The 20929-nt window shown below is 52.1% G+C and overlaps 1 protein-coding gene and 1 long non-coding RNA gene across 2 annotated transcripts in view; one reads left to right on the top strand and one right to left on the bottom strand.

The window, feature by feature from the left end:
• The window catches only part of Has1 (hyaluronan synthase 1), a 10415-nt gene extending 1321 nt beyond the window's left edge, over window positions 1-9094 (bottom strand). Inside the window, exons 1-5 of the mRNA XM_048806026.1 lie at window positions 8831-9094; window positions 4819-5532; window positions 2887-3112; window positions 2206-2338; window positions 3-264 (exon numbers count right to left, since the gene is read on the bottom strand). Coding sequence (XP_048661983.1) covers window positions 3-264; window positions 2206-2338; window positions 2887-3112; window positions 4819-5532; window positions 8831-8839 — 1344 coding nt within the window. The 5' untranslated portion in view covers window positions 8840-9094. The remainder of the gene's footprint in view (window positions 1-2; window positions 265-2205; window positions 2339-2886; window positions 3113-4818; window positions 5533-8830) is intronic.
• Window positions 9095-13667: 4573 nt separating this feature from the next.
• Window positions 13668-16304, top strand: LOC125617685. Its single transcript, XR_007348759.1, has 3 exons — window positions 13668-14671; window positions 15154-15460; window positions 15755-16304. It is a non-coding gene; the product is annotated as an uncharacterized LOC125617685 (long non-coding RNA).
• The last annotated feature ends 4625 nt before the right edge of the window (window positions 16305-20929 follow it).

Raw genomic sequence — 20929 nt, forward strand, 5'->3', positions numbered from 1 at the left:
GCCACGCCCTGCACGCACAGCAGCACCCAGAGCAGCGCCCACGGGCGCCCGGCGTAGAAGAGCCGCAGCACGGTGGCCGCCACGAAGAACGGGAAGAGGCCGGACACCACCGCCTCGTAGGTCATCCACGCGTGGTGCCGGTGCCACCACAGCGCGTTGTAGAGCCACTCGCGGAAGTAGGACTTGGACCAGCGCGTCTGCTGGCTCAGCCAGCGCAGGAAGGAAGAGGGCGTCTCCGAGTAGCAGCGGGACCGCGAGGTGTACCTGGGCGGTGACAAAGGAGGGCCTCAGCGCGGCTCCCTGAGCCCTGGCAGGACTCCCAAGCCTGCAGGACCTCCGCTGGGACAAGTTTCTTAGCCTCTCTGGGCCTCAGTTTTCTCATGTGTAAAATAAGGCCAATAAAGGTTCCGTTCTAATAAGGACATTGTGCAGACAGCCTGAGGCGTAAATGCCAAGCGCTTAGGACCCGTCTATACTATTTGCTCAATAAACGCTAGCTGCTTCTGTTTTTACTGTGACTAATACATCACTATTGGCATTACTCACATCATGACAGTTACACCATGACTAACACCATCACTAACACATTACTAATGCAATTGTGCGCACTGTTACTGGCAGTCCCTGTGGTGAGGAACAAGACGGGTGTGGTGGCTACCTAAGGTGGGCCATGTGTTAGACATTCTCAGGGGAACCATCAGGTCTCCTTCCTGTGGCTGCCACAGACATCATTAATAGTTCCTGCGCAGTTCCCCGCCAAGCCCACATAGGCCAGAGAGAATCAGCAGTCAGCTCATCAGGCAGGTCAAATTGTTCTGTCCCCAAGGGCCTTAACTGACAGTGTCCAGTCCCCCTCCCCTGTGTCACCTGGCATCCTCAATGGCTGTCTGCTTCTGCCCTTGCAGTTTGCCCTCTGATGCTCTGAGGACACGCAGGTGGTCTGCTCACACCCAGGGCTCCCTCATCTTAGTCCACGCTCTATAGGCCTTCCACACGGGAACCCTCTGCCCCTCTCCTGATGCCCTGCCCCCATACAGTCTCTCCTCACTGGCTCACCGGTCCACCACACCACTCAGCCTCAATCCCCATCCTCAGACACCCCATTTTCTTCTTCCTTTTTTTGGTACTGGGGATTGAGCCCAGGGATGCTTCACACACGGAGCTACTTTCCCAGTCCTTTCCATTTCTCATTTTGAGACAGGCTCTTGCTAAGTTGCTGAGGCTATCCTCGGATTAGCTATCCTCTCACCTCAGCTAATGGGTTGGGAGTGGTTGGGATCTCTGGTGTGGGCCTCTGCTCCTGGCTCAGACTCTGCATTGGACACCTGATTCGGTCCCCTAGGATGTCCCCTTTCCAGGCTTCATCTCCACAGTATGCGCTGTTAACATACTATAGTCTACGGTTTCCTCACTTATTTTCTGTCTCCTCCATCTCTGTAAGCATGAATTTGTATCCCTGTGTCTACTGCTGTGTCCCAGAACTTAAAACGCTGCAGGTTCTTGATGAACCTTGCCCAGTGCCTGCCTTCAGTCACGTGCCTGTGGTTCCCTTGGTATGTCCCACCTTCTCTCAAGGCTTTCCCTGTGTCTGACCTGAGGCTACCACCCCCTGAACACCACTGGGTCTGGTTCCCAAGCCCACTGCACGACTTCCGAAGGCTTCACTTCTGAATGATGCTCTCAGCCAGTCCAGGCCCTGCCCCTCTCTACTGGACTCCTCCCACTCCCCGACTAGAGCCGCCCCCTCTGCTCACCCCTCACCCTGCCTGCCTCACCTCACTCCTCGCTGGATGGGTGCTGTCCTGGTCTCCATGTTAGATCCAGCTCACCCCCTCCCACCTTGCTTCCTCCAGGTGGGATCCCCACCCACCCCTGCTTCACTTGGTAGAGTCTATTAGGTCATGGCTCAATGCAAATGTCACCTAGTGTCCCTTAGGGTACCTTGTCCCCCAACTAATATCTCACTAGGTGGAGCAGGCTCACTGCAATGTCCCTCTGCCCTGTGAGGAATCCTCCTGTCCCCTCCATGGTCTCCCCTGGTAGACAGTGTCTCACCCATTGTCCTGCAAGCTACTTTGAGTTTGGAGAGTTCCCACCACACACACCTCTCTCTCTCTCTCTCTCTCTCTCTCTCTCTCTCTCTCTCACACACACACACACACACACACACAGTGAGCCTTCACACACCCCACACCCTCAGCTTACTTGGTAGCGTAGCCCATGCTGAGCATGCGGTTGGTGAGGTGCCGGTCATCCCCAAAAGTGCAATGGGTGCCCAGGAACTTCTGGTTGTACCAGGCCTCCAGGAACTGCTGTAGGAGGTTGTTTCTGTATAGGCCTAGGTAGGATCAGGGGATTTGGGCATCAGTCTTGGCCACTGCCAATGACATCCCCAACCCCATCTCCCATCCCATCCGTCACCATCTCCATCCCAATCTCAGCCTCGTCTGTCTCCCAGCACAGCTCTGTCTGTCTCCCAGCACAGCTCCAGTCCCCGTCTGTCCACCACACCATCGCTATTCCAGCTGGCCTGTCACTGGACCACACCCACTTGATGTCAACCCACCCAATCTCATCTCAAATGCCACAGCCACTGTCAGCCCCATCTCCATCCTCAAGACCATCTCCAGCCCAACCCTGTCCCTAACACCAGCCCCATGGCATCCTCTCCCCAAATCCTTCCCCAGTCCCAGCCTCAATTTCCACCTACATCCTCTCCCCAAGCCCCCCCACCAGATCCAGCCCACTGGATCTGGTCTTACCCCATCCCCAGTTCTCACCTCAACCCTATCTTTCTCCCCAACTTCAATCACTCCTCAACCCTCTCTGCTCCCCTTCTCCCCTCCCCCAGCCATGGCCCTCCCAAGCCCTGGGGAGCTTGCTCACCGAGGGGACCACTGATGCAGGACACGCAGTGGAAGTAGCTCTGACAAGCACGCTCCACGTTGAAGGCTACCCAGTACCGCAGGCTGCTCAGGAAGCTGACCCATGAGTCCAGAGGGTTGAGGATTCGCACGTCCCCCCCAACAGCCCCTACCCGGGGGTCCTCATCCAGCACCCGCACCAGCTCCAGCAGTGCCATGGGGTCCAGCCTGGTGTCTGAGTCACAGACCTGTGAGGTGGAAAGGCCAGGATCAGACCAGACCTCTAACAGGGCTGGTGCCCGGAGGGAGTGTGCCCAGGGCAGGGGAGGGCAGCTGGGGCACTCTGCAGACAATCTAAACATAATGTTGAATGTTCAAGGTCTAGCCACATTTTAAGATGTACTCCAAGATGCCCTTATATGATACCCTCCACTGGTTATGAAAGAAACCTGTAACTTGCTTCTAATCAACAGAATATGGCGAAAGGGATGGGATACAATTTATTATGATTTTATTATCCTATATGGAAAGGGTTGACTGGGTTTTGCAATGTAATTAAGAACCCAAATCCACTGACAATAAGTTAATCAAAAGGAAGCCATTGCTGGTGGGTTTGACCCAATCAGATGAGGCCTTTACAAAGGGGTCTAGAAGTCAGAGACTCTCTCTTGTTGGCCTTAAAGAAGCAAGCTACCATGAGTTCCACTGTAGTTAAAAAAAAAAATCTGCCAACAAACACATGAGCTTGGAATGGACTAAGACCCGAAGCCTTGGATAAGACCTCATTCTAGTTGACACCTCAATGGCAGCCTGCTGGTGATACCCTGAACTGAGAATCCAACTAGTCTGTACTCAGATTTCTGACTCATAGAAACTATGAGGTAATAAGTTATAATAACAAATTAGAGATAACTGTTTTGTTTTGAGTTGCCAAATTTATAATTTGTTATGCAGCGTTAGAAATATAATGTAATGTATTTGTGAAAAAATCTCTACACTGAATGGGTGAATGAATGAGTAAATAAACAAACTCATCTCTAAATTAAGTAGATAGATGCATGAACCCCAAAATTTCCACACATAGATGAAGGAAGAAAGATGGAGGAAGTAAGGGAACAAATCTCTACATTTAATGGATAAATGAGTGAATAGTTGAGCAAATGACCTCCATACTGGGTGGATGGATGGATGCATAAATAAATGAGTGAAAGAATTTCTATACTGAATGAATGAGGAAAGGAACTGATATTATATTAAGTAAATGGATAGATGACTAGATGAGTGAATGAATGGATGACATAAAGAATCTCTGCCTGCAGTGGGTGCCTGGAGAAAGAACTCTGTCCATTGAATGGAGAAAGGAGTGAATGATTCCATATTGAATGAGTAGAAAGATGAATACTGGAAGAGTGAAGGAAAGAATTTCTGCATTGCCAAGATGAAGATATTGTGTTGAACAGATGGATAGATGAATGAATGTCCATATTAAAGGAAAGACTAGATGCATGGATGCATGAATAAAGCAGAGTTTCTGCCTTAATAGGTAGGTGGATGGAGAAATGAAGGAATGTCTTTATCTGTATACAGAATGGGCAAATGAACGCACGATCTCCATACTGGATGGATGAGCGGATGGATGAATGAATTTCAATATTAATAAATGGAGGGATGAATGGGTGAGTGAATGAAGGAATTAAGAGCTTCTATTTGGAATGGGCACATGAATGAAGAAAGAAAAAAAGAATGTCTGTCTATATGGAACCAATGAATGAAAGACCAATCTCCGTTCTGGATGGATGGATGAATAGACGAATGTATCAATGAGTGAAGGAAAATCTCTCCATTGAATGGATGAATGAATAAAGAAAGAAGAGGTTCATTACAATCTCCACCTGAATGAAAGACCCCAGGGAAGTGGGGGGGTCAGGATCACGGGTGGGCACCGTCCACTCACCTGCACATAGTCCACAGAGTCGCCCAGCGCCTTGAAGGCCGTGTACATGACCTCTCGCTTGCCGCCCCAGCGCTGCGCCACGCACACGCACCTGCGCGTCCTCACCAGCGCCTCCACCGCCAGCCGTCCGGGATCTTCGGCCTCCACCTCCCGGTAGGCGCCGGCGCCGGCATTCACCGCTCCCGCAGCCGCAGGTTCCCAGGGCTGGTGGTAGTTGCCGTCCCACACATAGGTGGCGGGGTCCTCGTCGGCGAAGACCTCGCGGAACATGTCGACCATGTAGAGGTCCTCGGCGCGGTTGCCGTCCACCACCATGAGCACGCGCAGCCGCGCGCGCGGGTACAGCAGGGCGCGAGCGGACGTCAGACACTGGCGCAGGTACGCCGGGTCCTCCTGGTACGCGGAGATGGTTAGCGCCACGCTGCGGGCGGTAGCCGCGTCCAGGGGCCCCCGGGCCGCCGAGCGCCGCGCCGCAGCCGCCACCCGCCGGTGCTCTAGGTACGCGAAGAGACTCTGCGCCACCAGGTGCGCCGAGAGGAAGGCTCCGTAGAGGCCGAAGGCCAGGAGGCCGTAGCTATCCGAGGCCAGTGGCACGCCGGCGGCATAGGCCCAGGTCATGAGGCCCAGGATGAGCAGGGCGAAGGCGATGGTCAGCACCCGCCTGGCCAGGCCTGAGCAACGGCGCGCTGCTGCGCTGGGCTTGGGCACGTCCTGCTGGGAGCCCAGAGAGAAAGGAGCCAACTGAGTCCTGAAGGCCTCCTTTGAGAAGCCCAAGGTTATTCCCCGCTCCCAGCTGAATGATAACATCCCCTTTTTGTAAAGATCCTTGTAAACACTGCAAAGTTGTTTTCATTAATGAACACAACTGTGAAAACAGTCGTCTATGCTTAATGCCTGATTTTCTCCCTTCCGAGTTATTTTTCACAGGCTGACACCTAAAACATTAAAGATAATATGCAGTGCAGCGTGGCAGGGTTCCCTCCCTCTTTATTTTTAGTTTTTTTTTTTTTTGTTGTTGTTGTTGTTGTTCTCTGTTTTGCTTTTTTGGTTGAGGCGGGGTCTAACCATGTTGCGCAGGCTGGTCTCCAACTCATGAACTCAAGTGATCCGACCGCCTCAGCCTTCCAAGTAGCTGGGACTACAGGTATGCCACCACACCTGTGCCCCCTCTTCCTTGAGCACATAAAATTGAGATTTGCCTCACAACCACAGGATTCTTAGTATTGAGACAGCATCAGTAATAACGGTACTAAATAGTAATACGCAATGGCGGTTACTGCGCACTGCCCGCCTAAGCCTCTTATACGAGCTTACTTATTTTAATCCTCACACCAGTCCTGTGGGTTTAGACTATTATCAGCCCCATTTTATGGATGAGCAACTGAGTCACACAGAGGTGCAACAACCTGCCCAGGTCACACCTGCAAAAGGTAGAATCTGGGATTAGAACCCTGGGGATCCAGGCGCCAAACAACCTTATCTCCTGGATTTATCCCTCAGGAGAGCCGCAGAGGACAGCAGTAGCAGCCACTATAGAGAGGGCAAAACTGAGGATGATTAGGCAGGAGGAGGGGCTTGTGCAGGTGAACAGCCCACAGATAGGAAATCTGACCTCTCAGAGGCCTGGAGGGTTCTCCCTTTCCACTCCAGCTCCCTGGGAGGACCAGGTGCCAGTAAGTGTGGCTGGGAGATGGGAAGAGTGCCTCCACTTTCTCATCCTTAAAGTGAGTATTTAGTCCCTTCCGCAAGCCAGGCATTGTGACTCTCATTATGATGATGGAGCAGAGGCCCAGAGAGACAGATGCTGCACCCCACAGTTGTTGAGGTAGGAAGTAGAGAGTTGTGCTCAAACTCAGGCAGTGGGCTCTAGGCCCCCTCTATGCCCAGCTACCTCGTAAGCTACCACGTCCTGCCTCCTTGGTGATTGTGAGTTAAATGAGTCATTACCATGCAGATCTTTGAGGTCTGAAACAGAGGTCACTTGTCACCTGTAGCTACCAGCACTTGAAATGCAGCCAGTCCGACTGAGGTACTGAATTTTTAATTTTAATTAATTTACAATTTAAGACCTATACTCCATTCAGTTATTAGAACGCCTTTAAATGGGGAAAGTCGGGCCTTTGAAACTTCTTTTTCAATGGCAAATTTTTACAAAAATCTAAATCCAGATCAAGTATTTACCATAAAAATGTAGCATCTGAGTAGAATGTGCTATGAATGCTCACTGGTTTTGAAGCCTGAGTCTGAGCAAAAGAAAGTAAAATATCTCATTAATATTTTTGTGTTGATTACCCCTGAAATGATCATATTTTTTATGCATAGTGGAGGTCGGCATGCTAAGGCCTGCTATAGTCTACAAAGTAATAAACAGCTTTTTACATTTTCAAATGGTTGAAAAAAGCCAAGAGGAAAATAATATTTTGTGGTACATTAAAATTATATGAAATTCAGATTTCAGTGTCCTTAAACCAAATTCTTTTGGCATATAGCTTCACTCCTCTATGAATCGTCTGTGGCTAATTTCTCACTACAAAATCAATGTTGAATAGTTTCAACAGAGAACATCTGGCCCCCAGATCCTCAAATACTTACTATGTGATGTTTCATAAAAATATGCAGACCTCTGACACATTGGGTTAAATAAAATATATTACTAAAATTAATTTCACATTTAAAAACATTTTTTAATACTTTCATTTTATTTATTCACTTTTATGTGGTGCTGAGGATGGAACCCAGGGCCTTACACATGCTAGGTGAGCACTCTACGGCTGAGCCACAACCCCAACCCCATTTTCACATTTTTAAAACTTTTCTGAGAAGATTGTGAACACACACACACACACACACACACACACGGCCACTCATTTGATGCTTCTGTAAGGTAACAGGAGGTAGAGTTTTCATGTGATTTTTCTTTTCTTTTTTCTTTTTCTTTTCTTTCTTTTTTTGAGACAGGGCTGGCTATGTCCCATGCTGGCCTGGAACTCCTGGCTCAAGTGATCCTCCCACCTCAGCCTCCTGAGTGGCTGGGACTACAGGCACATGCCATCCGGCTTGAGATACAGGTTTTAATTGCTCTGTAGCAGTTATTTTTTCTTCTACAGCCCTCCTTCTCTGACCTTTTGCCTCAAACCTGCCATCTCCTGAATTCCTGGGGGTGGACTGCTTTGTGCCACGTAGTGCCAAGGAAGATGGGGTCCACAGCTTGTGTGTCTGGCAACTCAAACATAAATGAGCTCACACACCCCTACTCGCACTCGCCCACAACCAGTGACGCACAGACTGAAAACACCTGTTTGCTCTCACACGAACCCAGAACCAGAGATCCTCCACCCCCAACAACCACCGAGCAGGTGAGCCCCCTGATACAGGGACCCAGGAGGACCCACGCCCTTCAACACTAAGGAGCAACATGAAGAGTCGCCCACCTGTGGGTCTGGGGGGAAGGGATGGGCCAGGAGGGCTTCAGAAGAAAGCATAGTTAACGGTTGAGAAGGAATCCTAGGAAATCGACATCTTTACAGGTCAAGAGCCGAGTATCAGTGATTTCATTTGGTTCTGCTCAACATTTATTGAACACATGAAACCCAAATCCAAACTCAGGTTACAGGAAAACAAAGCTCGCACTTTTCTCTCAGTCCCTTTTCTTGCTCACCCTCTTGCTCTGACCTCCTCTCCCCTGCTAGGGAGCACGCACACGCACAGACTAATAGCAAGATAAAAGGTAGAGAGACATGGGCGTGTTGCATCTCACATGCGTGGATGCAGAACGCAGCCCACCCTTGGCAGCGAACAGAGGAGACGGGAACCACATGCTCAGCCACAGGTGCTCACCATCCCGCACAGGGGGACTCACAGGAAATTCTCTCTCTCTCTCTCTCTCTCTCTCTTACACACACACACACACACACACACACACGCACGCACACACCACACGTGCAGTCAGCCCCAGCACCCATGGGCACACCCAGGGCAGTATTCCCCGCCTGGCCGCGGTCACCCCACGCACCTGTGTCATGGCGGTGGGTCCAGCTAGACTCCTCTTGGGCTGGTTCTCAGAGTCTCTCTGAGGCTGCAGAGCTGGAGGGGGTCATTTGAAGACTACCAGGGGCGGGGGCGGAGTAGGAGCTGACATCAGGCCCAGGCCGGCCAGGGGCTCTGAGGTCACAGCCATCACAGCTCCACCCGCTTCCCAGCAGCCCGGCCTCCCTTCCCAGCCGCATCCCAGCCCCAGGTCCTCTCACCCCACCCCTGCTCTCCCGGCCCCTCCTTCTTCATCTCCCTCCCCCTCCTCTCCCTTGCATTGGGGGCTTCCCTGACCTCTGTCTTGTCACCAGCCCACGTTTCTCCCCATCCCTCTATTTCTCCGCCTCTCTCTCCCCGTCGGTCGGGCTCCCTGTTCTGTATTTCTTCTTAGCTCTTTCTTTCTGCCCCATCTCTCTCCCCACATCTTTCCCCTCCTCTCCTCTCCTCTCCCTCAGTCGCCCCCCACACTGCCCCTTCCCCCAGCCCCATCCCAGGTTGGTTCCCCAGGGACGTGTCTCAGGACCTGGCAGATGGAGCAGAAGGCACACTGGTGCGTGTGTGGGTGTGGCCGTGTGCTGGCTTGGGAGGCACAGCTGTCTGGAGCAGAGCCCTGAGGGAGCCTCGGCCGACCCATGTGGGTCTCTGTGTGCGTGTGGGTGTGTGAGTGTGCGTCTGCACATGTGTGTGCCAGGGTCTGGGCAGGGCTGGCTGCTGGAACTCATCCCTCCAGGGACTCAAATAACTCAGAGCCGCTGATCAGCTTCCGCTGTCAGGACCCTGGACCATCAGGGAAAGTGAGTCAGAGGAAAGGCAGAAAAGAGACGGAGATCTGGGGTGTCTGAGCCCCAGCCCCGCAGGGTCAGAAGACCAGTGACAAATGTCGCTGTCCCTAAGTCTTCATTTCCATGATTACAAAGCAAAACAAAACAGAAAACCTATCTGGTGCATTTTATTTTTTTCTTTTGGTACCAGGGATAGAACCCAGAGGTGGTTTAACCACGGAGCCACACCCCCAGACCTCTTTGTTTTTTATTTTGAGACCTTGACCTGAGTTGCTGAGGGCCTTGCTAAGTTACTGAGGCTGGCTTTGAACCGGCCATCCTCCTGCCTCCGCCTCCTGACCCCTGGGAGCACAGGTGTGGCTGCAGGTCAGGCTGTATGATGCTGTCCTCTTCACTGTCCCCTGGACTAAGAACTGACAACGTCTAGCTTCCCGCCTCAGGAACTGTCCCTCTCTGTACCTCCCTGTGTCTGTACCTCATCTTTGTACACTCCTCTCTCTCCCTGTCTGCCTTTGTCACCTCATTTCCAATTCCCTGCCTCTGTTTCCGGGTCCGTCTGCCTGTCTGGGTCTCTTCTGTCCTGTTCTCTCTGTTCATTTCTACCTGCTTCTCTCTGGATTTGTGTATGTCCTTCCGTCTCTCTAGATCTCGGACTCTTGGTTTTCCTGACTTTCTCTTTCTGAGTGTCTGTCCTGACTTTCCCACTGTGTGTGTGTGTGTCTGTCTGTCTGTCTGTCGACTCTAGCTGTCTTTCGGTGTGCCTCCCTCCCTCCCTCCCTCCCTGTCCCTCTTCTCTCAAGCTCTCTGTCTGCACCTCTCTCTGTGTTTCTGTCTCTCATTCACTTTTTCTCCTGACTTTTGCTCTCTCAGGCTTCCTTTCTCCCTCTGCTCCACCTCTTCTAGCTTGACCTTGACCTTCCCCTGGAAGAGCCAAGTCCTCAGACCCTGGGTTTCCCCCTTCAGGCAGGGGGAGAAGGGCAGCCCCAGCCATCAGGGAGAAGGCCCCACGATGCAGGATGCGGGAGCCAGGGCACCGCCCACCCAGCAGGGCGGGCCTGGCCGAGTGTGACGCTAACCCTGGAGCCCAGGCCGCCTGGTGTCTGGCTGTGTCAGGATGATGGATCCTCTGACGGAGGTGAGCCCAGAATAGGGGGAGTGGATTTCTCACCAGTGGGAGGGGACAGCCCAGGCTCCACCCAGAAGCTGGGCATTGGGCTGCCTGGTCCTTACCTCACCCTGCCGGGTGGAGCAGCTGTATAAAACCAGATGTTTCTAAAACCAGAGTGTGTGACAGTGAAGGACCAGGACTTTAGGTTCCAGGGGTTGCCTCCTCCAGGAGACAGACCCTGTCCCTCCTCCCTCAGACCCAGAGGCCCAGACCCCAGCCCTTCCCCTTGGCACCCAGATGTCTAGTCTCCTAGAAGTCCTCTAAGGGTGGCATGACCACGGCTGAAAGCAGCCACAAGACAAGGGCAGGTGGCACTGGGGCCTTCCTGGAGCGGGCAGGGACCTCCATTACCCCTCACTAGCGTCATCTCTCCCAGAACTCTTCTTGCCAAGGGTGGCTGATTTCCCTGGGTCTTTCCGAGATACCTGTCCTTCTGAGAAAACCTCAGGTGTGGTTGACAGAACATCAGGATAGAAGGAGCGAAGGATTGGGAGATCAGGCAAAATGGAGAAGAGGCAGAGGAAAAACATTTATGGTAGGGATATCTCTTAGGATGCTGGGGAAGGCCTCTGGGCTAGGCGATGCCTCGGCACACAGAAGTGACTCAGAGGGGCCCTGCCCTAGAGGAGATGCCAATCTGGTGGAGGAGACAGCTGTGTAAACACAGGACCACACCAGTGCAGGGAAGTAGCATCCCAGCCACAGAGCCAGAGAGGGCTTCCCGGAGGAGGGGGTCCTGACCGCTGAGAATCAGCCACGGACGGGTGGAAGGTGGAAGGTGGAGCCGGCAGAGGGCATCAAGGATAAGAAACGGTGTGGCCAGTCCACAAACTCAGGTGCATGGACGTTATGGAAATATGATGAGTGTTGTAAGGAGTTTGGAATTGGGGTGCATAGCTCTCATGCAGGGTTTTACATTTTTTAAAAAATTTTAATTGACAAATTTAAAATGTTATGGTTTGGCTATGAGGCATCTCCCCAAAGCTCCCGTGTTAATGCAGGAATATTTAGAGGTGAAATGACTGGATTATGGGAGCTGTAAGCTGATCTGTCGATCCTAGTGTGAATAGACTGACTGGGGCGGTAACCATAGGCAGATGGGATGTGGAAGGAGGAGGGGAGTCAGTGGGGGCTGTGCCCTGGAAGGGGGCCCTTCCCCTTGCTCTCTCTGCTTCCGGCCACCAGGAGTGGAGTAGCCCTCATCCACCATGTCCTTCCGCCATGATGCTCTGCCTCACCTTGGGCCCAGATCAGAGGGGCTGGACAGCCATGCACTGAACCTCTGAAACTACGAGCCAGAATAAACTTTTCTTCCTCTAAGTTGTTCTTGTTGGATATTCTGTTCACAACAACGTAAAAACTGACTATCACAATTGCATATACTTCCAGGGTGCAATATGGTTCTTTGGTATATGCCTACAGAGTGGAATGGCTAAATCAAGCTATTAAACAGGTGCAAATGTGGGGTTTTGGATGCCAGACTCAGAGGCTGGATTTTGGTCCTGGTGGTACTGGGGATCCACAGGAGGACTGGGAACTGGGAGAGAGGCACTCAGTCCTGGGTGGGCTCATCTGAGGGACAAATTGGGCAGAGAGATCAGGGGTTCTTGGCCATAGTGACTTGGTGTGTAGCAGGGTTGTGTCAGAGACCCCAGGACCTTCTATAGGTTAGAGAAAAGGATATTTCCAAACTTGGATGAAGTTGAAGCCATGGGGCTGGCGGGGCCCCTGCAGAATTGTGAGTAAGGATGAGCAAGGGTGTGGGAGCAGACCTGAGGCAAAGACCACAAAGACTTGGAGGTGGGGGACAGACATGGCCAACAGCCCACTGAGCCTTCGTCTGAGCTGCTCAGACTACATAAGGTAATCATAAGGACTGCCCCATTTCAGGAGGTACAAGTCCTTATGATTACCATAGGCTTCTCATTTTCAAGGTTTTCCTTTTTAGATTTCAGTTACCAGTGGTCAACCATGGTCTGAGATTATTAAGTGAAAAAAGCCAAAAATAAAAATTCATAAGTTTTAAATTCCCTGCTGTTCTTAGAATTGTGATGAGATCTAAAGATGTCCCACTGTCCTGCCTGGATGTGAATATTCCCCTTGTCCAGTGTATCCACATTGTATATGTTACCCACCTGTTAGTCACTTAGTAGCCATTTGGGTTATTGGATCAATTATTGCTGTATTGTTGTGCTTGAGTTCAAGTCATCCTTATTTTACTTAAAAATGATCCTGATTACTCAACCTTTTGACTAAGATCAAGTGTAAAAAAAGACCTCAAAGTGCATGTGTAGCATTGTTGGCAATTTGGATATACCAAAGAGAAGCTTTAAAGTGCTTCCTTAAAGAGAAAAGGTGAATGTTCTTGACTGAGGTCTTGCAGCATAAGCCCTATGGATGAGGAGGAATACTGTACCTGCCTCATGGGGAACTAGGGAGGACTAGGGGCCCCTGGAAAAGAACTTGGAGACGTCTGTGTTTTGTTAAATGCTTGAGTCCAGGTAGATGATTTCTTTGATGCCTGAGTTGGAGATTCTCCGCTTCTGGAGAATCTAGTTGGTGAGGAAGAGGAAGCGGGAGAGGGAGGGAGGGAGGCTGGTTTACCTGGCCACCTGTTTACTGTGCAAGCCTGCCCCAGCCCTGGATTCCCAACCCCCTGAACCTCTGCCTTTCCTTTTTTCCCCATAGCATTGGTCACCTTCCCACATACTGTAAGCTGTTCACTGAGCATCTTTTTGTACAACGTGTCTCCCTTGCTGGAGTGCAAGCTCTACACAGGCTGTGGGCTGTACCTGCTTTATTCCTGACTCTGTCCTTGGAGCCTAGACCAGTGCCTGGGGCCTGGAAGATGTTTTGTAAATAAGTATCAGATGAAAAAAGTGAGCTTTCCCTCCAGAGTCAGATGAGGATAGGGAGGAGAAGAAAAGGAGGGTTTGTGTCTGCTCTAAGTGTCTGACTTGGTTTCCTTTTCTTATTCTGTGACTCTCTTTCTCATGCCTCTCCCTGAAGTGTGTGTGTGTGTGTGAGTGTGTGTGTGTGTGTGTGTGTGTGTGTGTGTGTGAGAGAGAGAGAGAGAGAGAGAGAGAGAGAGAGAGAGATCTGTTTGTCTGTTGCTAGGTCTTCTTTCTCCCAGCTGCTCCACCTCCTCTGGCCTGCCCCCGGGCTCTCCCTGGTGGAGACAAGTCCTCACACCCTGGACTTCCCCAGAGGTGGAGAAGAGAGAAGGGTGGAGAGAGGACAGATCGGAGGAAGAGGAGGAAGAGGAAGAGTGGAGAGGGAGAGGAGACAGATGGGAGGGAGAGGGCCCACAGCTGGGACGCCCCGCCCACCCCACAGTTCCGTGGCCAACACTTTGAGTGGCCAGGGAGTGAGATCTGAAGGAAAGAGTCCTCAGGATCGGCAGAGATTCCAGATCCGGCAGCTGACGTGCTCTGGACTTCCAGGAACTCGGAGGGCTTGGATCACAAGGCTCCCAGTGGCCCCCGGCCAGGCTGCAGTTAGACCCGCCTGACCCTCCCATACACCCGTGTTCTGGGAAGCACCTAGGCCTCCAAGATTCTGGGGAAACGCAGGGAGGGAGGGAGCGTGCTCCGGCCAGTGCCTTGGGAGGGAGCAGTAGGATCTAAGGGAGGGGAAGTCCTCCAGAGCAGAGGGCCCTGCCCAGCCAGTGGAGGATGCCCTCCCATCACTTCCCAGGAGGGAAACAGCCTGAAGAATCAGAAAGAGAAACAGGAGAGACTCCGACTTTGGCAGTTGTCCATTCACTCCCACGGGAGCAGGAGAGGAGAAGTTCTGTTTTCCAGAAATGAAAACTGAGACCAGAGAAGAGTAGTTTCCTGGCCAGAGTAATGCAGCGTGGGGGCCACAGAGCAAGGTAATAGAAATCAGGCTTAGGGACTGGGCTGGTACCTACTGAACAGGTCCAAGCAGGAGGGGGCTGGGCCTGGACCCTGGGTNGATGGAGGGTCCTGGGGCCTGGTCTCTTATGTGCTAAGAAGGGGTCTGAACCCTAGGATTTTTCTAACTTCTAACAGAAACTGTCTCTGTGGTTGGTTGCTTGTGTCCACTTGGGTTTTTCTCTGTTCTTTCCCAGTCCCCAACCCCATACCTTCCATTGTCCACTTTGGTCCTGAGTCACTGACCTCACAGCCAGGCCAAAGAACTTGTTTGGGAGGAATACAACAGTTTTATCCGTATAATGGCTCAAGGACAGTATCCAGGTGGCAGGCTGGGCAGCCTGGCCCTCTGGCCCTGGGGACAGTAAATGTAAGGGAAAGCTGGTTGCTGGGCTCACACCTCTTGACTCCAACTGTGTGGGGCCTTGTTCCTACCAACACCAATTCTTCAACTTTCTAGACAAAAACTGGTGGTCTAAGAGTTCACTTGACTTCTGACTTAATGACCTGGAGTGACCGCGGAACCCACAGGCAGAGGGCTCAGTTCCCTCAGGCTGTTCCTGCTCCGATGCCCACACTCTGACTGGCTCTCAGGCTCACCCACACCCTCCTCACACCCGCTCAGGGAACTCGGGGCACTCTCTGTTGACATTTAGCACGTGATTACAAAGGCTCCGAGAGAACAGCCAGATCCAGAGGTCCACGGGGCCACGCCCACGGAGGTCCCAAGTGCAGGACCCCCTCCACACACACACATCTGGCTGTAGGTATGTGGAAGCATTCGCCCCCCAAATGCTCTCTCGAACCTTGTCACTTAGGGATTAATGGAGGTTCCCCTACCTTAGCATGATCAATTAAATCGTTGGTCACTGGTGATGAATTCGATGTCTAGCCCTGTTTCAGAAGTTGGAAAAGGTTTCAGCCGTGTAATCGCATGGTTGGTTCCTCTGGCAACCACCCCACGTCCCCCGAGAGCCACGTCACTAACCTAGATTCAGTAGGGTTGAAGGGTTTAGGCTCCCTAGGAATCACAAAGTTCGCTCTTCTCTCCCCGACGTCAGGGAATTATCAGACATCAGGAGTTCTGTGCCAGAAACCAGGACCAGAGGCCAGGTATCTCCTGCTGGTGGTTCTAGTCCGTTCTGACAACTATACAAAACACCATCGTCTGGGTGACTGATAGACCATGGACTCTGGGTCTCGGAAGTCTGAGATGGAGGCTCAGGCAGATTTGGCGTGTGTCGGGGGCTCCCTGGGGTGGTCTGCCGTGAACATGGCTTGCCCCTCTGAAACTCCTGTTGAAGCCCGATTCTCAGTGTAAGGGTGTTGGGCGGTGGCGGGCCCTTTGGAAGGTGCTCAGGGTCTTAGGCGGGATTGAGGCCTTTCTTGCCTGAGTTCTCCTGGCACAGGGCTGGATCAGTTTCCTGGGTCGTTATGAAGCCGGTTGCCCCTCTTGGTTTGGCACCACCCCCCTGGTCCCTTTCACTTTTCTGCTGTGAGTTGGGGCAGCATGAATTCCTCACGTGCAGAGCAGGCGTCAAGGTTGGGCTCTCAGCTTCACCATCTCTGGAATAATGAACCAAATAAACTTCTATTCTTGATAAATTTCCTTGCCTCACGTATTCTGTTATAGCAACAGAAACCAGATTCTGACCGCATCTCCCTGGGGCCAGTCACGAGGGCACCCATCCTCTAACACCACCACTGTGTTGGCTGGGATTTCAGTGAATTTTAGGGAGATGCAAACACTTATTGTGTTAAAGAAACTATCTTCTCGGCAAGGAGCCATGTAGTCCTCTCTTTCCTCATCTGGACAATGGGACTCTCTCAAGTGGGACTCCACAGAGCAGCCCTTAAGAGCACACTGGGTGTGAAGTGAGCTTACTATTCCCGAGCCAGCAGCAGCTGAGCAGCTCTGATGGACTCAGGTGGCCATGGGGCATCCTTTGTCCTCCCTCCCTGGCTACCCTGCCCTCATCTGAGGAGTCAGCCAGGCTGGGGCTAGGAGCAGCCTATACTCTGAAGTCACATGGGCTCTAAAGCTGGTGGCCTTGGATAAGCCATCTCCTGGCCCTGAGCCCCCTCCCCTCCTTAGCCGCCTTCAGGACAGGGGAGCCCATCGGCATGTTGATGGTGTGGGAGAAAGTGCTGGGCCTCCATTTAACGTGGCGAGGCTCTCTGGTCTCCTGGGTGTGGGGTGAGGAGGCCCCCTACCCGGGCTCTCCGAGGAGCGCGGGGCGGAATGTGGAACCATGTCCTGAACAGCAGGCGGCGTAGCATAGGTGGTGGGCCACCCGAGGGTGAGCCCCAGGCTCCAGAGGGAAGAGGCCAGCGGCAGAGGTCTGGGGGCCCCTCTGTGGTCAGCGCCTCAGGAGCTGGGAGCACAGTGTCTCACACCACAGTGATGTCATTGCCAGGAGCGGGGAGGTCAGGGAAGGGGAAACGGGGTTGCTGTGGTTTCCTGTCGACTGTTGGGGGTTAACAAATGTCTCCACTTTGGACTTCAAACTGAGATGACCGGGCGGGCAGCAAACCCGGGAAGGGCTGACTCTGGAGCTCCCTCATCTGCCTAAAGCTCCCTCATCTGCTCCACCCCAAGGCAGCACGGTTGTCTCCTGCCCCTTTCTGCCATTTAAACCTCTGGCATAGAAGAGGCTGAGTGTCCAACACCACGCCTGAGCTAGGCGCGCCCTGTCCCGGCCACTGTGTCTTGCTCAGGCCCTCCTTCCCCAGTCCACCTGCCCTTCCTCTAAGCTGCCTACAGTCCCAACCTCCTGGCCCTTTGAAGGAGAGTACACGGGATTCTACATCCCTGGGACTGCCCCGGGTATGCATTAATAAATGTGCGTGTCTTTTCTCCTGTTAATATGTCTGCTGCCAGTTTATTTCTCATTCAAATGCTGAACCTCTAGGGAGGGGGAAAAGGGGTTTGCTCCTTACTATTCCCAGCAATTGGGTAGAGATTCTCAAGGAAGATCCCATCCCGGAAAATGCCGCTCTGATCCCGGGTGATCTTCTTTTTCCAGACATTGGAGGATGTGGGGGATGGGGAGGCTGCCCAGAAGCCCAAGGCCAGAAACATCTCGTCGTCATATACCTAAGAATTCTGCTAACTGACCTGTGGACCGCCACGCCCCGGGGATGGGCCCCTCGTGTAAGTGACCTCTCAGGCCTTTTACATTCCCGGGGGACATCTGCACAGATGGCCCACCTGCAGCTGGGTGGGTCCTCCTGTTCTCACCCCTCTTCTCACCGCGAGTCCTGGTCACTGCAGCGTCCTGTGGGACAGAGCATGGCACAGCAGCAAGCAGGAAGGACCTTCATCCCAATACCACCTCCAGCACCCGAGTTTGGGAAGGTGACTTATTCTCCCGGAGACTTGGTTTCCCTCCTCTGACACTTGGAGCTAGGATTTCACGAGGGGAAACGTGAATCCCAGGTCGTAGGTTGCATCTGCAGGTCCTGACCCCCCAGAGCCTCAGACATTGGCCTGATGTCACGAAGTTAAGGACTTCGACCTGAGGCCATCCTGATGTAGGGTGGCCCCTCAATGTGCTGACATTCTGTAGAGGCTGCAGAGAAGGCCGTGTGAAGACGGGAAGGGCCTACGCAGCTGTCTGCCGAGTGGGTTGGATTTCTAGGGCTTCCTTAGGAATAAGTAGCCCGCTGCGGGGCTCACACGCAGAATTGTGATGTCTCACAGTTCCAGAAGCTGTGAGTCCAAACTGGAGGTGTTGGTGGGTTGGTTCCTGCCAAACCTCTGAGGGAGAATGGGCACCAGGCCTCTCGCTGGCTTCTGGCATGCCTTGGCATGTCTGGGCTTGTAGAATGTCCCTGAAATCTTTGCATGTGTGTCTGCGTCTAAGTGTTCCCTTTTCATGAGGGCACAAGTCGTACTGGATTACAGGTCCACCCTGGTGCAGCATGAGCTCATCTTAACTTAAATAATTATATCTGTGATGGTCCAGTGTCCAAACAAGCACACGATAGGAGGTACTGGGGGTTAGGACTCCAGCCTGGGAATGGGGGGTGGGGGCCGGATGGGAGCCATGATACCGAGGAACACCAAGCATCGCCAACAGCTGCCAGAAGCCAGGAGAGGGTGTGGACGGGGCTCTCCCCGAGAGCCTCAAGAGGAACCAACTCCATGAACATCTTGATTTCAGACTTCTGGGCTCCAGAACTGTGATGTAACTCATTTCTGTGGTTTTAAGCCACTCAGTTTGTGGTAATGTTACAGCTGGCTGAGAGGACTGATGTGTCCAGCGCTGGACACACTTGAGCAAGTGATCAGCCAGCTGCATAAGTTCATGAGGTCCTTCTTCCTCTAAGGGGACTGGGAGCAGAATGGGTCCCTAAAGTTGTTTCCTATTCCCCAACCCCAGGTCTGCCGGGTTTCTGTTTGTGACTAAAAGGCTCAGGGGTCACTCTAGTTAAACTGGGCTAACTGGGCTGTGCAAAATAACCACACAAGAGACACAAATACCTTTTTCTTTGGGGTCACTGTGATGGCTCCTCTGACCTTAAGGGTCCGCAGAAAGAGAGAGAGAGAGAGCGGGCGCTGACCCCTTTTATTGAGGAGAAGCTATTCAAATGAGGCCAGGGGTCAGGTTTCAGGGGCTGAGTATCTTCATGATGTCCACTGTCAGCAGGTTGACTGACACCTGGGTAGGCCACACCCAAGGGCACAGTAAGAGGAGGGGACACACACAAGGCACTTCCATGGAAGATTCTACCCTAAACAGGGCAAGGGGTTATATTACAAAGGAACAGGTGAGCCTAGCTCCACTCTTGGGGCTGTAGGAAGACACAGTCACTCGAACCCTAGAAAGGCGGGGCAGTCTAGCAGCATGGGTGCCTGATGTCACATGGCCCAGCAGGGGAGTTAACTCAGTTATATGCGAGGTTGGTCTCCCACACAGGTCTAGAACCAAGTCTGCTCAAGGGTTCTCCAGTCTATTGATTGCTAAAGACGGGTGTGACCAGGAGGAAAGGCTGGTCAGACGGGAGGTGCTGTGTCTGTGGCCTGGATCTCAGAGGACAGAGGCAGCAGAGGTGAGCAGAGCAGTCTCCAGCAGGTGGGAATAGCCAAGATGTTGGTGGTGGCCGTGATTCGGTGGCCGTGATTCACACCAACGTCTGCCCACTTCACCTCTCTGATGGCCACAGTAAAGAAGGCCCAGAGAGGGAAGGGACGAGTGTGAGGTCACACAATTACTGCTGCAGCTGGGATTTTAACAGGTTTCTTACAGATTCCAAGACAGGTGTGCACAGGTCCACGCCGCGTTGTGCTGATAAATCAACAGCATCTGCCTCTCCAGGGGAAATCTACTTCTATAGAGAGATGCACAATAAATTTCACTAATTTTAAAGAATGTTGCATATCATTTCTGAATAATATTATGTCATTCTCTTTATTGTAAATTCCATACAATTATGACTTCAAGGTGACATTTCTTGTAAAGAAGAAGAAGGAAGTGGGGGGGGGAGTGAGTAGTTTTTGCAAAATCGAGTTCCAGTTTTTCTAATTCTGTCACCAGAAAAATGAGACTACAAATAAATGCTCAGAGTGATCCAATTCAGTCAAGAGGTAGCTCACGTCCTTGATGAGGAGTGTTGTTCCCATGTGAATGTTGGTTGGTTTTTCTGTTGAAGTTCGAGAGTCAGATCAAAGCTGACAATGATGGCAGCATATGTAGGGACATGGTTTATCAAAATATAGCAACCTAATCAGGAAGTGATGGGTTTTAAGAATCCATTGGCTTTGTTTTTAATACTCTGTGTTTTTCACTGGAAGGGTGTATTATTTAACTTGTAAAAGTGGTTCCTAAAATTTCTGGAATTTTAACAGTTATCCCTTTGTGAGTTGTAGTGACCCATCTCATTTTGTCGGTGGGGCGTAAGGGAGAGAAACACAGGGTTTCCACGGGTCAGATGCCCAGAAATCCAGGCCCTTGGCTATCTGAAGACCTGGAGCTGCGGCTGTCCCTGGCCCTTAGGATTAATGTTGACCATAAAGGGACTTTGTTAAGGGTGCCATCTCTCCCTTAGGCACTGACCAGATGCTTCGGGTGACTCAGAACCCAGACGTTTCTATGCCCCGGGCTGGTGACCCCCTGCCTCCCCTCTCTGTGTCCAGGTGTGTGCATGAGGGTGGGGCGGGGAGATCAGAGACGATTTCCACCATCTGCAGGAGTCCTGTGCCTGCCCACCCTCCTCATCTGCTCAGCAGCAGA

Source organism: Marmota marmota, unplaced genomic scaffold, assembly GCF_001458135.2.
Source record: "Marmota marmota marmota unplaced genomic scaffold, marMar, whole genome shotgun sequence".
Classification (NCBI taxonomy): domain Eukaryota; kingdom Metazoa; phylum Chordata; class Mammalia; order Rodentia; family Sciuridae; genus Marmota; species Marmota marmota.